General features: G+C 43.0%; 1 protein-coding gene across 1 annotated transcript in view; it reads left to right on the top strand.

Annotated features, from left to right (window-relative positions):
- Positions 1–4,443: 4,443 nt before the first annotated feature.
- Positions 4,444–17,095, top strand: part of LOC142491889 (extracellular calcium-sensing receptor-like) — a 36,584-nt gene continuing 23,932 nt past the window's right edge. Inside the window, exons 1-2 of the mRNA XM_075594707.1 lie at positions 4,444–4,652; positions 14,925–15,216. Coding sequence (XP_075450822.1) covers positions 4,447–4,652; positions 14,925–15,216 — 498 coding nt within the window. The 5' untranslated portion in view covers positions 4,444–4,446. The remainder of the gene's footprint in view (positions 4,653–14,924; positions 15,217–17,095) is intronic.

Genomic DNA, 17,095 nt, shown 5'->3' with positions numbered 1-17,095 from the left:
ACACCTGGATAAAGGGAACACGCTGAGAATCATCTGGCTTCTGGCTTCTGGCTTCCTGTGTCCGATAACGCAAAGGAAACAAATCTGTGTGAGTAATGCAAGTACATTCGCTGATATCTGACTTAGGGTCGTTAACTGTGTAATAACCAGACTTTAATATAACCAGATTTGTATATTCTGTAACTCTGGCAATGAGTCCCCCAAAGAGCTCACACTCTAATTGTGGTGCCTGATGCACAGGGAGATAAAGTGACTTGTCCAAGGTTACAATAAGCTGACACTGGGGTTTAAAGCAGATGCACCCACTTCAAAGGCTGTGCTATTACCGTTATTACTCCTTCAGCCCATATCAGATTTTTGGCACATATTTACTAATAAGTGTTATGCCATGAGTCATGTTCTAGCTCCAGGATACACTTTAACACTATTCCCATGAATGAGTGACAAGGTGTCTTCTTACACCACAAGGTTACACAGTTACATAGTTACTGTACATAGTTATACAGTTACACAGTTACATAGTTATACAGTTACACAGTTACATAGTTACATAGTTATATAGCACACACAAATTATCCAAGGGGATAAGAAAGATTCCTCGTTTGCACTCAATATTATATTATTTAAACAGATATCGGACAAAATTGTCCTAGCAAAAAACAAGTGTGCTATTATTGCCTTAAGGGCTATCAGATCGGTATACCCAGTTAAAATCAAAAATAATAAAATGTTATTACATCAAAAGTAATTTGTGGCTTAGTGAGATATTTACAGTGATAAATGTTTAAAATAATTCTGCATAGGGGTGGAGTGGTTTTGAGACTCTATATTTTTTGTATTTACAGACTAATGGTCATTAATATGTGTGTCTGTAATTTTATTAATACCACTCCAAACGCTCAGTATAATTTTAGTAATACATATATATGAAATAAGTGTATAACGACTCAGTGGGCAGTAGATACAGTAATTGTCTTGTGTTGCAAAAACCTTTTGGTTAAGTATATGCACATCAATGGTCACTCAAATCTATGTTATGATCGTAGGGTGGGGAAAGACATAAATTGGTCACATACAAAGTGTTCAAATCCCTCCTTGGTTGATATGTGTTGTTGATTCCACATATAAGTAGCTATATATCCGATAGAGGTAAGATGGAATCACAAAATAAGGACACAATTAAATATATGTACATTGAATCCCTGTAATAGGGTATACCCACACACAATCAAATAATCATAATAGGTAGCTAGATATCTCACGAAGACCAGAGATAGAAGTACAGTGATAAGAGTATAAAGTGTGTATGTCTAACAAAGTGAAACCCCTAAGGTATATTTGTGGGGTGGTGTAAACATATCCAAAGACACACACACACACATTTGGTCTCGGCCTTGATTGCATAATAATAAAACAAAAGCCACTCTAGGGTCACGGAGGACCAAAAAACAAACAAATAGCAGGCTATTATTGGTGTCTGTCTCGTGTATTCGATATACAGATCACCAAATAGCCATTTGTTATGCGTGGAGGGTGTATCGCTCTAGCATCAGTATACTGGCCGTATTCCACGAGACTGAGGTGTCGCCCCCAATGACGTCGGACTCGACGTATGACGCGTTTCGCGTGTTTGTCACGCAATTATTTGGTATACATAGTTATATAGTTACACATTTACACAGTATCGTAATCTATGTATGTATGTATTTATGTCATATACGCCATTAATGTACATAGCGCTTCACAGTAGTAATATACATGGTAATCATATAAATAACAAATAATATAAATAACAGGTCATGAGAATAAGCGCTTCAGACATAGAAGTAACATTAAGGAAGAGACATAGTTACACAGTTACATAGTTACACGATTACATAGTTATATACAGTAGTTACACAGTTACATAGTTACACAGTTACATAGTTACACAGTTACATAGTTACACAGTTTCATAGTTACTTAAATAGATGAGGTTGAAAAAGACATATGTCAATCAAGTTCAACTTATGCTAAATTTATACACCAGATATTTATTCTATATTTACGATATTTTGATATAAAGGAAGCAAACACAAAACCCCAGTGAAGGTGCCTTATAGAGTAGCAGCGCTTAGTAAATATGCCCCCAGAGTGCTGCAGATGATAGCTTGGTTCCCCTGCCTATCTGTGCTGAGGGGACGGGGAAGGGGGCTTAGCTTTAATAACTCCCCTAGAAATATAATCAGCATAAATAAACAATAAGGTATCACACTTTATATTATATATTAATGATATTGAGGTTTCCGTTTGCTTTTGCACAAGTGCAATCACACTAACAAAGCTGCAGGAAACTGAGAGGTAACAGCCCCTTTGTGAGGGGAACTCATGAGAAGCCTGAGAGACGCGTCTTTTATTAACTTCAGCAGGGAACCTCAGGGAGTAATTACAGCATTATTTTGAGTGGGGCTGGCATAGTAACTGGGGGATACATGCTATATCTGCCTTTAGGGGGGCAGTTATGGGGCATTGCTGCTTTAAGGACTTACCACCTTGCTGGGGTAAACACCTATTGCCACAATAGAGTCGCGGTATAATTGCCCTACGTAAATCTCCTTTTCTCGCAGTGGGAAAGAGAGGGCAGGAGCAAGAGACATGTTAATAATAATCCCAAACAGAAGTTCTGAGTAATAATCTGGGCGTCACTTCAGGGGAACAAGAGAATGATAAGAAGTGTTATAGCGCGAAAAAACATGCACCGTATGTCTGATAATCTGCAGAATAATCACAGCGATGGCAATAACCAGAGGGACAAAAGGAGGATGTATTTCCCTGTCTCACTGGTAATTTATTGTGCTGTCTCATAGTAACAAATACATAATTATTATTATTATCATTATTATTGTTATTATCATTAGTTATTATTATCATTGTCATGATTACTTTTATTATTATTATTATTATTACTATTCCTGGTATAAATAATGATGCTGCCTTCCTTTGCATCATTTATTAAAATTAAAATAAAGTAAATGTCCCAGTAATATATTTAGGAGTTTTATACATTTGGGATCAAAATTCTATTTACTAATGTCTCCCGGCTGCAAAACGTGGGCAAAAACAGAGCCCAAAACAGCCATTTCCATCAGAGAATAGGAAAAGGAATCCCATTGGAAGTTACGGGAGATTTTGCAGATAAATCTAGCGCACAGATTTAGCGCAGACTTTGTCCCAGTTTTGCAGCTGGGAGACATTATTATATATCCCCGTAGGATCTAAAATACCTGCTGCTTATCCTAACGTGGGATCTAATGTACTAGCAAATTCCCATTAACATCATTCTATGTAGCGATTTAGAGCTATTTGGGGCATGTAACTGAGGGGGTTTCACCTCACATCTTTCGGCCCCAATACCCCAAATCCGGTCTCAGCTTGTGATGTGAGGAAAGTAAGTTAGGAAGGAGATAGGAGATGCAGATATTATAATGCAATGTGTGAATACTGGGGGGTCTCTGATACCTCACAGAAAGGTCCCATCCAAGTCATTAGGACTTGCCATGCAGAATCAGCGCTATCTCACTTTATTGAATGACCCCCACTGTGTCACTGCGCTGTGTTATCCTTTATCTGTGTCAAAAAACTCCTTATAGTCTCTGGTGGAATAACCCTATTATCTGTGTCACTGCGCTGTGTTATCCTTTATCTGTGTCCAACAAACTTAAAGTCTAAGGTGGAATAACCCTATTATCTGTGTCACATGTAAGACTAAGTATGTGAGTAACTGCTGTGTCTCTTACAGGCAGTGAGATTACTGGCAGTGATAGTATAACAGCTTCTGTTTGCCTGAGACACAGGACTAATAAGAGGAAGGTCCCAGTTACATACAGAGACACAGCAGAGAAAGGGATTATAACAAGTGCTGCAGCCCCCATCCCTACTATAGGGGACAGAGAGAGGGGTTTGTGTAGGTGAATGGGTAAAGTAGCTTCAGTCCAAGTTTTCCCCCTTTCATAGAATTAAACGAACCCTTTTCCCTCCTGTACAGAAACAGAACGTGAGAGCGTTGTACTGAGGAAGTCAGGGAGATACAGGGTCTCTGCTCTGAAATGTATTTCTCTGCTGCAGCTTCTGGGATATGTCTGTGCTCATGCAGGTTACAGGGATGTTATTTCTGTAATTAATGCCACTAGTTTCACTTGATAGGTGATACTTTGGCAGAAACATGTATTTGTGTTGTGTGTTGGAGTAGAGACAGCAATTTATCTTCAAATTATCCTCTGGGTGGAAATAATAATAATAATAATAATAATAGTAATAATAATAATAATGTTCTTCTTCTATCATCTGGTTCTAGTATAACGTGCTGCTTCTGCCCTGGTCACTGACCCATCCTACTGTCCTGCACTGGAAGGATACTGTCTGCAGGAATAGTGTGATCCTAACTGAAAGGACCCAACACCAGTCTCCATGAGGAGGTTCCTCCAGGTTCTGATGCTGCTCTCCTCCCTGGGCGAGGGACAACCACAGCAGGGCTGCCGTCTCCAAGGCTGGAATATGGAGTCTTTCTCCCAACCTGGGGATGTCCTCATTGGGGGGGTGTTTGTTGTCCACTCTGGCTTTGACATCCCACAGCTGTCCTTCCAGGACCTGCCTAAGCCAGTCTCCTGTAAGAGGTGAGTGCATGGGGCTATATGGGGGTAATGTCATTTAATTATCCAATATAACGCGTAGGGATATACAGTATAAAAAATAAAAACTAACGTTTAATAATCTGTAATGCAAATACATTGGAGCTGTGCTCCTCCCTTTATGAGAATGCATCAGGACAGAACCTAAATAGTAGGCTAATATGGGAGTGATGACATAAATAATGTATGAGGTCTATAAATGACTATAAATAACTATAAATTACTATAAATGTGTATATGTGGCAAGTGTTGGACACAATATATGTAACTATGGGTAGCTGATTAAATAACTAAAATAAAATCAACTGCCAAGCCAGTGTAAAACAATCAATCAAATTGAAAATACATCAAATATTAAGACTCCAGAAACTTAGAATGAGTAGCTCAAAGTTCGCTGTAACACAAATGGGCCCAAGTTTGAAAATCCTCGGACACTGGCAGCTTCTTCGTTGGTACAACCACCTCCTTCAACGAAAGCTGGTTAGAAAAAGAAGAAAAAGCGCCCGATCCTAGTGTATTATCAGTGAGATATTTTTAATTTGTCTGGACAAAATACAAATTTGAACTCACAAACATCCATTTAAATAAGGTGTTGTATGAGTAAAACTCATGCTCCAACAAGCACTCCTGAACGATGCTCCACCGGATCTGACAAGGGGTCTCCTCCTTGGAACCTCCGCTGACTGTGCCTCCCCAGAAAAGGATCCTCCGGCAACACGCGGTAGCTGTTATAGGTTCTGCCTCAAGGTTCCCATTCAGATGCAGCCCACAACTTCGTTCTCTGGCGTCGTGAGTGATGTGCAGAAAAATGGCAAATAGCAGTAGAAACCCCTGCGCGTTCTTCAGCCTTAACTGATTTCATCAGGGGATGTATGATATATATATAAAAATATAGTGAGTGAGGGAAGACGTTAACTTCCCCATTCTTCCAAATACAGGAAGACCACACGCTAGCTTTCAGCTCTGCTATGGTGTTTCAACTTAACTGCAGATTGCAAGAGTGTGACGAACGGCCATCATGGGGAGGTCTGCTCATGCGGGAGTGCCCGACCATCGGTAGTCAAAACAGCGGGTCACCGGTATACTGAGTCTATATGGACTCCACTTGCTGGAAATGTGCCTCGGTTATACTGACCATGAGGGTTCCCCGCTCGGGCTAGGGCAAAAAGGTGGCACAAAACATCCACTACTGTCCCTAGTCTTACTTTGCTAGGATGGTGATGTAGCCCGGTCCCCCTTGTCATACTGACCCCCCTCCTTCCTCTGCACAGGGTCGCTGAGGACGAGGGAGTGAGGGGGCGGGTGCGCGAGCCGCGCGTTACCTAGAGTTGCGGCCGGTTGCCGGGGACGTGATCGGGCCGGTTGCCGGGGATGTGATCGGCCGTTGTTAAGGCCACGGTCACGTTGCTGCGGTCCCGGCGGGTCGCGTAGCAGGGCACCACCATTGTTAGGTGCGTTGCGCAGGGGCTAGGGGCGCCGGGAGGACTCCAGGGAGATCGCGCATGCGCAAGAGGGATCAATGAAAGCCCGCGAAGCCCTAGCCTACCAGGGAAGGCTCTTGGAGGGGACTACAAGTCCCATGAGCCCCAGCAGCGCCCCACATGACGCCAGGGAGCCAATAGGGCTGAAGAATCTCCCTGTAAGGGAGATTTAGATACTTTCGCAGGCTGGCAGCACGTTAGTTGGTGACCGGAGCAGCTAGGGGAAGGAGGTAGGGTGCAGGAGTCAGTGACTCCTTGCACTAGGCCAGCAATCCCCTAGTCCCCAGATAGCCTTGAGTCATCCTAGCAGAGTGTTGTTGGGACAAGCCCTAGGTTAGGGACTCTGCCCCATAATCTATTTGTTAGTAGTGAACAACGAATATTGCTTGTTTGCTGGGAGAGAGCTGGACTGTTTCCAGAGGGGGATCGCCCCTGAGGGATCATCTTGTTGTGGATCACGGATATCGTGTAGGAGCTCGTCTTGACCCTTTGTGAAGACCGTTGCAGGCCCGAGCACTGGAGTGCTCGGCAGGTAATCAATAACATCAAGTGCACCAACAAGGCCTATCACCAGACATAGTGACTCCGCAGTCACACACGCACATGTATATGACTTTGTAGTGTGAGACATTGGGGTTACTGGACACGGGGTGGGATCATTCCGTGGGAGGTGGCGCATAAAGTGTTAGCGTCCGCCGTGACGCATAAAGTGTTGGCGTCCGCCGTGGCGCATAAAGTTTTGGCGTCTGCCGTGGCGCAAGATAGCGTTAGCATCCTACGAGACATTGTGGTTAGTGTCCTCTAGGGAGGGACACAGGTTAATGGGATATGCACGTATGTTCTATGTTCATAAGTAAACGGTATTGGTTATTATACATACAGTCTATGTGTTCATTGTGTGATGTCCTGCGAGGAACAATTCCTGCTCTGCTAGGAACCGTCGCAGGTGGAGGCGCTGCACCAAGTACAAGAGTACTACTAGTCTTAATATATTGCCCCAGGTTCCCCGTAGCGGAAGCTCAGCCCTCCTGTGAGCCAACAGGTAAAGCACCACGCCCTGGTAACATTATATGTCCTTTGCACCCACACTATAATCTGCGATTGGGTGGGGGAATACCCGTTACATTTGGAGGCGCTGCTGAGAGCTCAGACCTGGGGTGCCCTGTTCCAATTTTTTTTGCAAATTGCCCGATTTTGTCGCCATCATGTCCGTGCCGTCAAAGCAAGATATCCATGACTGGGCCGTAGCGCACCGCGTGTCCCCAAGGCGCGTGGTTGCCGTGGTGGGCATATCCAGGAATACCAACTACCTCGCCGTACGCACCCAAGTACGAGAGTGTCCGGGGCTGGCCATGGCCCTGATGATAGACAATAGACTTGATACTGTCCGTGGCCGAGGAATCACCTACCTCATGGGCACAGAATATGACATATGCTCAAAGACTAGTCCCCATGTATTGAACCTGCCCGAGCCCTCAGCAGAGGAAGGTATCATGATCTATCCTGACCCCCAGGCTTCCGAAGAAGCGTCAGGCCCTACTGAACCCATCACGAGCCACTGGGCCCTCAGTACCCCTCACGGATCAGGCCCCCTCAGAGTCTCCTTCACCCCGAGCGGTATCGGGGGAAACAGCAGCTGGTCAGGGAGCCCACCCACCTCACCTACTCCTGATAGACGGACCGGCGGCGGGCCTTCAAACATGCCTAGTGTAGGAGCTGGACACAGTAGTGGCGACCTTTTCTTGAATCTGATCGCCTCCCAACTAGTAGAAGCTGTCACCATCTCGACCCAAGCCCAGCACTACCGGAAGCTAAAGGCTTTTTCTGGGATTCTGCCGACTCCGGCGGGAGAAGAAGGGATCGAGGCCTGGAGGGAACATACGCTCCCAGCCATAGCGGAGTGGTCGTGTTCTGAGGCCAGCAAAAGACAAAGTCTGGTCGAGTGCCTCCGAGGCCCCGCCGCCCAGCTGGTACGGACGCACCGTAACGTGGAAGGAGAAGTTACTGCCCAGGAACTAGTGGAAATGCTAATTCAGTCCTTTGCCCGAAAAGACGACGAGGATGAACTAATGGCTCAGTTCAAAGCTCTTCGCCAAAAGGAAGGACAGGATTTATCGTCCTTCGTTTGTGATCTACAGCTGTCCCTGCGATTGGGTGGGGGAATACCCATTACAGTAGCATCGCCCACCAGAACCACTGCACAACCACTCCTGGGGTTACTGACACAGACTACACACTGGGAATCTTAGCATGACTTCATTATGAGGTTAGTTACTACCCAGAATGACTAGGGAGCCCACCCGAAGAGCCACACTCTTACACCGGGAATACTGCCCACCCAATCCTGGAGTCCCTGACCAATATTACACAACCTTACTCTCATACCTGTGTGGGTTCTGGGGACAAGCGTACTTCCGTGAATGCAGTGAGTCCAAGGGTTCCCAGAACACACAACACAGTTATACAATCCCTATACCCAGATCCCAATGATCCCAAACCAACCTCTGTTACCCTGGTGACACTGAGATCTCCACTAGAGAGTTTCAAAGCTTCCAGACAGCACACAGCAAGTTAATTAATCAAAAGGCACATACAGTAACAGCCCTAGCTGAACTCACTATGGGGTAGCATCTGAGCAAATATCACAATATACAGTAGGTCACAAGTTACACCAAAACCCTGTGGGCTAACACTTCGTAATGACAATAGAGTGCTCAAACAAGAGTTTAATCTAGAAGGGTACAGTACACAAAATATAACATACAGTCAGCAGCAGTAAATAAAAGGGGGCGGGGTATTAGAAATGGAAGAGTTTCTTCTTTGAAACTCACAAGGCGTCAGTTCCACCCGGGGGAAGGAATAAAGTCTTTGGGATGGTGCAGGGCAGTGGGACGACGTACAAACCAACGTACCCCAAAATGTCTTTCCCCGTGAGTCTCAGTCGGGGAAAGCCAGTCAGGGCTTTAAGCATTTCCATGGCCCTATGTCACTTTTGTACCAATCAGAGATGTTTTAAGCTTCAGCCAATCCCAGGACTGGCCCACGCCTAACTGAAATGTGAAAATAAGAGGGATCCAGCACAGAAGGGGTTACAGGCCGTGACACTATGGCTTCAATGTAAGGAGCTGAGTTCCGCAGGGGTCATGCAGCAAATGGTTGAGGCTGCCCGTTAAACACAATAGAGGAACCACAGGGCATCTGGTAGAATGGGGGTGGATGGGGAAGGGGGGGGGGGGTATCAGTATATCATACACCTGTAACCTTTTGCAAAATACATTTTCCTAATAATTTGCTGTAAAATGAAGGGACCTGACATGGCAAAGAGACAGCAGGCTGGGCTTAGCCTTTATTTATTAAGGGAGCCCGGCTTAATCTGTCGCAAAGGGGTTTAAATGAAGGCAGCAGGCTCCCTGCCAGAATTACCCAACACACATGGCTTCTCCATTTTGGCTTTATTTTTCATGATACGGTGTAATATGTCATGTGTCGTTGTTCATCTGAGGTTGTATTTACCTAATTTTAAGACCTGCTAAGGAACAGATGATTGTTATTATTTCCTGATATGTAAAACCATAGAATTCAAAGAGGGTGTACTTTCTTTTTCACACCACTGTATATATATTCATATATACATATAGAAAAAAAGAAGAGAAAAGTGCCTGATCCTAGTGTGATATCAGACTGATAATTTAATAAAACTTGGACTTTTAACAAATTTAAACTTACAAACATCCGAATACAAGAGGCTTTATATGAGTGAGACTCACAAAAATCTGAATACAAGAGGGGTTATATGAGTGAGATTCATACTCCAGCTGCTGCTTTGCAAGTGCTGCTCCATTCTGAGCTCTCTGAGTGTCCTCCCCTCCGTTCCTCTCAAACGTGTCGCCTCCTAAACTGTACTCTGGCAACTCGTGGACCTGAACGAAATTTCCTATGTGCAGGGGTTCCCAGGCACTTTCAATGAACAGCAGCTCCTTCTCTCCGGCATTCACACAGATTAAAAGCAACTGCTCATAACCTAGACACGGGACCCTACGCATTTCATCAGTTTAAATCTGATTTCATCAGGGGATGGGTTTGACTGAACTGCTGAGGTTTTAAATACCTCCTTAGGCCAATCACCGGAGAATATTTTAATTCGAATATTTAGTTTGCATATGATGATTATCACATGCCCTCATTTAATGGAGGTTTGTATGCATAATTTGGTCATTAAAAACGTAGAAATATATATATTAGTCATCATTGAAATTTACTTAAATCAATATAATTATTTCATAAGAAATGGGTACATATATTTTTATAGATATTCTATTATATAGAAAGGCTAATTTAGAGGATAGCAAAGATTCTTAGTAACTCTATACAGTAATTGGATTAACTATAACAATGAATCATTGATCTAATGAATATATCAGGGTATTATATAATCTATATGGTAACCATTTCTTCAAAACACATTGATATTTGTAAACTTAATAATGGACATAGTAATAGACAACAAGACTATTACCAAAAGAGGTTGAAGTCATTGAAAGTTCATACTACGCAAATACATGCACACATATGTGTGACCTATATCATATATGATAAGCAGGGAATTTACCTGACAAATTTGGATGGCAATTGCATTTGCCATCCAACTTTGTCAGGTAAGTTCCCCTGCGTGCATGTATTTGCGTAACTTTCAATTACTTCAACCTCTTTTGGTAATAGTTATTAAGCTATGTTATGTTGAATATAATTAAAACAATGTATCTGATATGTATTTAATTGTTGAGTCAACAGCATGTAATCTGTAAGGTTTATATATTTAGAATCACGATATGTATATATGGAGATTCACAAGACGGTACATCTATATGACATCAACTAATTGTGGTTTAGATTGTATATTTTATCTTGTTGTCTATTAATATGTCTTTATTAAGTTTACAAATATCAATGTGTTTTGAACAAATGGTTACCATATAGATTATATAATAACCCTGTTATATTCATTAGATAAATGATTCATTGTTGTAGTTAATCCAATTACGTAGGTGCTAAGAATCTTTGCTATCTTCTAAATTAGCCTTTCCATATAATAGAATATCTATAAAAATATATGTACCCATTTCTTATGAAATAATTATATTGATTTAAGTCAATTTCAATGGTGACTAAAATATATATATATATATTTCTACGTTTTTAATGACCAAATTATGCATAAAAACCTCCATTAAATGAGGGCATGTGATTATCATCATATGCAAACTAAATCTTCTAATTAAAATATTCTCCTGTGATTGGCCTAAGGAGGTATTTAAAACCTCAGTAGTTTTGTTAAACCCATCCCCTGATGAAATCAGCTTTAGACTGAGGAAACACGTAGGGTCACGTGTCTAGGTTATGAGTGTGGCGGTGAAAGTGTTAACCAGGCTTATAATAAAGGTCAAGCCCACTTGGTTACCCCTGACCCGTGTTTTGGGGTCCTAGAGTGTCAGCTCTTGGACCCAGGCATTGTGTATGCATTACTGTGACTGTGTGCAAAATATGAGATAATTGCCGTTTTTTGTGTTTTATCGTTTCCAGAGGTGCGGGGACCAGGAGATATTTAGGAGGTAAGTTTCAGTGTGGGTTTGATGGAGAAACTGGTTGCAGAATGTTGCTATGTATCGGGTTGCCGGAGTTACAGGATTCCCCAAGGGTGTACCCCGGAACCAGGTAAGATTCTGAGACACACTAGAGCACATTGCTCCGGTCAAACTCCCACCCTGAAAACATTCCTGCGACTCACCACTGGGACGCCCTGCTTCATCACAGAGCAGGGAAAGGTAAAAATGGGACACAAGGGGTTAATGTTTATCCCCACACCCTAGGCAGGTATAAGACTGAGGGTGGTTGTATTAAAATAAGAGGTTTAGGTTTGTAGTGGTTTGAAATATGATTAAAGCTCCAGTTGCCGTGTGTAAGAGATGAAGGCGAGTGTAAGAGATGAAGGCGAGTGTAAGAGATGAAGGCGAGTGTAAGAGATGAAGGCAAGTGTAAGAGATGAAGGCGAGTGTAAGAGATAAAGGCGAGTGTAAGAGATAAAAGCGAGTGTAAGAGATGAAGGCGAGTGTAAGAGATGAAGGCGTGTGTAAGAGATGAAGGCGAGTGTAAGAGATGAAGGCGAGTGTAAGAGATGAAGGCGAGTGTAAGAGATGAAGGCGAGTGTAAGAGATGAAGGCGAGTGTAAGAGATGAAGGCGTGTGTAAGAGATGAAGGCGAGTGTAAGAGATGAAGGCGAGTGTAAGAGATGAAGGTGAGTGTAAGAGATGAAGGCGAGTGTAAGAGATGAAGGCATGTGTAAGAGATGAAGGTGAGTGTAAGAGATGAAGGCGAGTGTAAGAGATGAATGTGAGTGTAAGAGATGAAGGCGTGTGTAAGAGATGAAGGCGAGTGTAAGAGATGAAGGCGAGTGTAAGAGATGAAGGCGAGTGTAAGAGATGAAGGCGAGTGTAAGAGATGAAGGCGAGTGTAAGAGATGAAGGCGTGTGTAAGAGATGAAGGCGAGTGTAAGAGATGAAGGCGAGTGTAAGAGATGAAGGTGAGTGTAAGAGATGAAGGCGAGTGTAAGAGATGAAGGCATGTGTAAGAGATGAAGGTGAGTGTAAGAGATGAAGGCGAGTGTAAGAGATGAATGTGAGTGTAAGAGATGAAGGCGTGTGTAAGAGATGAAGGCGAGTGTAAGAGATGAAGGCGAGTGTAAGAGATGAAGGCGAGTGTAAGAGATGAAGGCGAGTGTAAGAGATGAAGGCGAGTGTAAGAGATGAAGGCGTGTGTAAGAGATGAAGGCGAGTGTAAGGGGAACTGTTTAGGTCACAATATATTATATTACATGGGTATATTTTAATGTGTATATATGTTGATGCTCTGTGTGTGAACTGTGGAATTTAGGAGTCATGGCTAGCAGGCTCGGTGCCTATGCGGCTGAGAGTTTATTGAGGGGGTAAGGAAAATGTTTCATGCTAGAATAAAACCTCTCAGCTTCAAAGAAATAGAGGTGTGAGAGCATTTGTTCAGAGGGGGGATTATGGCTACTGGATCAAAGGGTCCATGTGGTCAAGGCCAGGCGTAGTGACATTTGAGCCAAGGGGGGGTGGTTCGAATAGTGAGTGGGCAAAATGGTGGTTCGGGCACATGTTCTCTCACTACTCTGAAGCCAGGTGACAGGTGGGGGAAGATTACATTTTTGTTGCACATGCTCAGTTGCGATACTGAGGCTTTGTGCCAGCTTTTGGAGAGCCTGGCAACCTTTGCCATAGGTGGGAGGTTTTAGTTCCCACGCAGCGATTTGCTGCAGACTGAAAAACTAGACTTGTGGTAGTTTTTAAAAAGTCAGGCAGTCAGTCAGAGAGTTAGGTTCATCAGATCCATCTAAGTTTTTCATGAGTCCATCAGTTCCATCTTGTCTGATTCACCTGAGATTCAGTCCCATTTGAGAAGTTCCACCTCTGAGTAAATCGCCTAAATTTCTCAGAGGCTAAGTGACCAGAATCCAACAGCAAGAGGCCACAGGAAGGAAAAGTGGCCGGGAATTATTTTGCTGTGTGTTTGCAACTAGAAAAGATTAGTTTTGTTATCCCAGTTTCCAAAGTAAGTGTGTCTTTTTCCTGTAATTTGTGTAACACAGTTGTGTACGTTCGTTATGTGAATAAACGCAATTTATTTTTATCTCTCTGCTTTTCTCAATCAATGATCCCGGTAATTAAAAGTCTTAATAAGCTTGGTCTACCATGCCAATGAGCAGTTGCTTTTAATCTGTGTGAATGCCGGAGAGAGGAGCTGCTGTTCATTGACAGTGCCCGGGAACCCCTGCACATAGGAACTTTCGTTCAGGTCCACGAGTTGCCAGAGTACAGTTTAGGAGGCAACACGTTTGAGAGGAATGGAGGGGAGGACACTCAGAGAGCTCAGAACGGAGCATCACTTATAAAGCAGCAGCTGGAGCATGAATCTCACTCATATAACCCCTCTTGTATTCGGATGTTTGTGAGTTTAAATTTGTTACAAGTTCAAGTTTTATTAAATTATCACTCTGATATCACATTAGGATCGGGCGCTTTTCTCTTCTTTTTTTCTATCTATCTATCCAATAAAGAATATCAAGAATATCACTTGTGAGCACATTCACGTCTTAGACAGGTCTGCCACCCTGCCTTTAAACCATTATCACCTAGCATACAGTGCTTCCACTGCAGCAAGGGATTCTGGTTAATGACATGCAAATGAGCACACAATGTGTCACCTTTTGCCTGAAATCCATATACATGGAACCCATATAAGCAAACGCTCTGCTGTTCACACAGTTTTTAAGCACAGCATGGGATTAGATGCAAAGCCAGTCAAACCACACACAGACATTTATCAACCTTAATGGGTCTAATCAGTGTGAGGTTGGTTGTGCTGGCTTTGCCATTTTCAAGCTGTGTAGGTTTACCATACACATTTTAAGTTATGGTGGGTGAAAAAGGTGACAAAAAATGTCCAAGACACCATAGGTGATAATGGTTGAAAGGCAGGGTTGCAGACCTGTCTACGAGGTTTTTTGTCACCTTTTTCACCCACCATAACTTAAAATGTGTATGGTATATATATATATATATATATATATATATATATATATATATAAATATATATATATATATATATATATATATTCTTTATTGCATACCCTATATACAGCATATATTATATAGTACAGTATAATACTAACCCTGCCAACGTATTTTTCTATATCTTACAGGTTTCATATAAGGTATTACCGGGATGTTCTGGGTATGATGTTCGCAATAAATGAAATAAACAAGTCTCCGGATCTGTTACCCAATATATCTCTGGGCTTCAGTCTTTATGACTCCTGTATGTCTGAGCTCCGGGCCATTGGGGGGGCTTTGACTCTGCTGTCAGGGAAGGGAAACCCCGCTCCTAGATTTGACTGCCACTCACACTCCGTAATGGTCGGGATCATCGGAGAGCTTGTGTCAGCTCTATCGCTTCCCATCGCCAGGATCCTGGGTGTCCTCCACTACCCACAGGTACGAAGCACGGGGATGTAGAGCAAATAAATATACATAAAAGAGGATATACTTTTTTTCCTTTTAAACATAGAAAGAGAGAGAAAAACAGAGAGAGAATCAGCCCCCCCCCCCCTTTCAATGTATTTGAGTTGAGTTCAGTTAAAGATACATCAGTGTTGTAATCAGGATTACCCAACTGAACAATCAGGCAGGTGTTTTTCAGATATTTACTATAATAAAGTAACAATATATGTGTATCAGGCATGTAGCTAAAGTCCGGGTGTGACGGTAGGGGTAGTTGGGGGACCTAATAAAGAGAAATCCCAGCTATTTACCCCTAAAAAACAATGTAACTTGGGCAGCTATGTAAGGCTTATTTCAGCCAAATGTAATTTAATATCAGAGGGAGAACAGGGAATGTATAATGCACCGCGTCTGTAAGAATGCATTTCAAAGCCTGTATTCTGTCTTCCCTGTGACAATCCTTTCCCCAATCAACATTGTTCTGTGATGTGATTTGGGCTAGCTGTGTGTAATGCTAGTCCTGTCATTTACATAATTACCTTATGTCTGTATTTATGCCTGTGTTAGCAATCCCCCCCCCCCCCCCCCCCCCCCAGCTTAGGTACAGTAGTTGGCATTGTGTGGTGATGGAATTAACATGCAAGAAAGAAAATTAGATATTCCACTATAACTGTAATTTCTATGGAAAAAGACTATTAATTCACTCAGTTAAAGCTCTCCATAGAAATAGATCAGAACAAAGGCAGGGGATTAGTTAAATGAATCAATTATCAGGTCTGAGCCCCAGGCACAGTTTCTCTTGGCTGGCTGCCTTATGTTAAAAGATAGCCGCCAATGGGTTATATAAAGGGTGCTCCTGGACAGAGCATGAGTGTGGAGATACATTTCAGAGGGGCTGCTGTGTGCAGCACTTTGATATCCTGGAGCAGAAAAGCAGACAAAGGAAACCCATTTGAAGTGGGTCCGTGCACCCAGGAAAGGTAGATTACATCCCCCAGACCCCTGAACAAGTGTATATTTTTATATTTTACATGTCTGTGGGATTTCAAGGATTTATCCAAAATAAACCTCATTTTATTTCATTACTGTGTTTTGCCCTGTGACTGATCCCTTAAATATAAAGGGTGTTAAAAATCCTGGTCTACCATGACACTGGGCTAAAGGATAAGACAGTATTCTAATCATCACTAGAGGCACAGGAGGGTGGCAGGGGAGGAACGCTGAAGGCAATCTGAAGCAGAGAGAGCTGAAGCAGAGAGAGCTGAACGAGATAGAGAGAGAGAGCTGAACGAGATAGAGAGAGAGAGCTGAACGAGAGAGAGAGAGAGAGAGAGAGAGAGAGAGAGAGAGCGAGAGAGAGAGAGAGAGAGAGAGAGAGAGAGATGAAGCAGGGGAAGATTTGAAGAAAAAAGAGTTTACGCTGAAGCTTAGAGAGCTGAAGCAGGGTGAGATAGAGACCTGAAGCAGAGAGAGAGAGTTGAAGCAGGGAAAGAGAGATAGCTAAAGCAGAGTGTGAGAGAGAGAGAGTTGAAGCGGAGAAAGAGAGAGCTGAAGCAGAGAGAGAGCTGAAGCAGAGAGAGAGAGCGCTGAGCTGGGAGGGGAGAGATTGCTGAGCTAGGGGAGAGAGAGCTGAGGGAGAGAGAGCTTTGCTGGGGGGAGAAATAAAACTGAGCTGGGCATGAGAGAGAGCTGAGAGAGAGCTGAGAGGGAGATAGGAGGAGCTGAGGGGGAGATTGAGCTGAGGGGGGATCTGATGTGGGGGGGAACTGATGATGATGAGGAGGGATGATGAGAGAGAGAATCAGGGAGAGGATGAAGGAGGGAGAAAAAAAATTACAGTCTGTATTAATATTAATGGGGCCCTGGATTTTTT

This window comes from Ascaphus truei, chromosome 4, assembly GCF_040206685.1.
Source record: "Ascaphus truei isolate aAscTru1 chromosome 4, aAscTru1.hap1, whole genome shotgun sequence".
Lineage (NCBI taxonomy): Eukaryota > Metazoa > Chordata > Amphibia > Anura > Ascaphidae > Ascaphus > Ascaphus truei.
The sequence above is the reverse complement of the archived record's forward strand: the minus strand, read 5'-3'. Positions and strand labels throughout refer to the sequence as shown.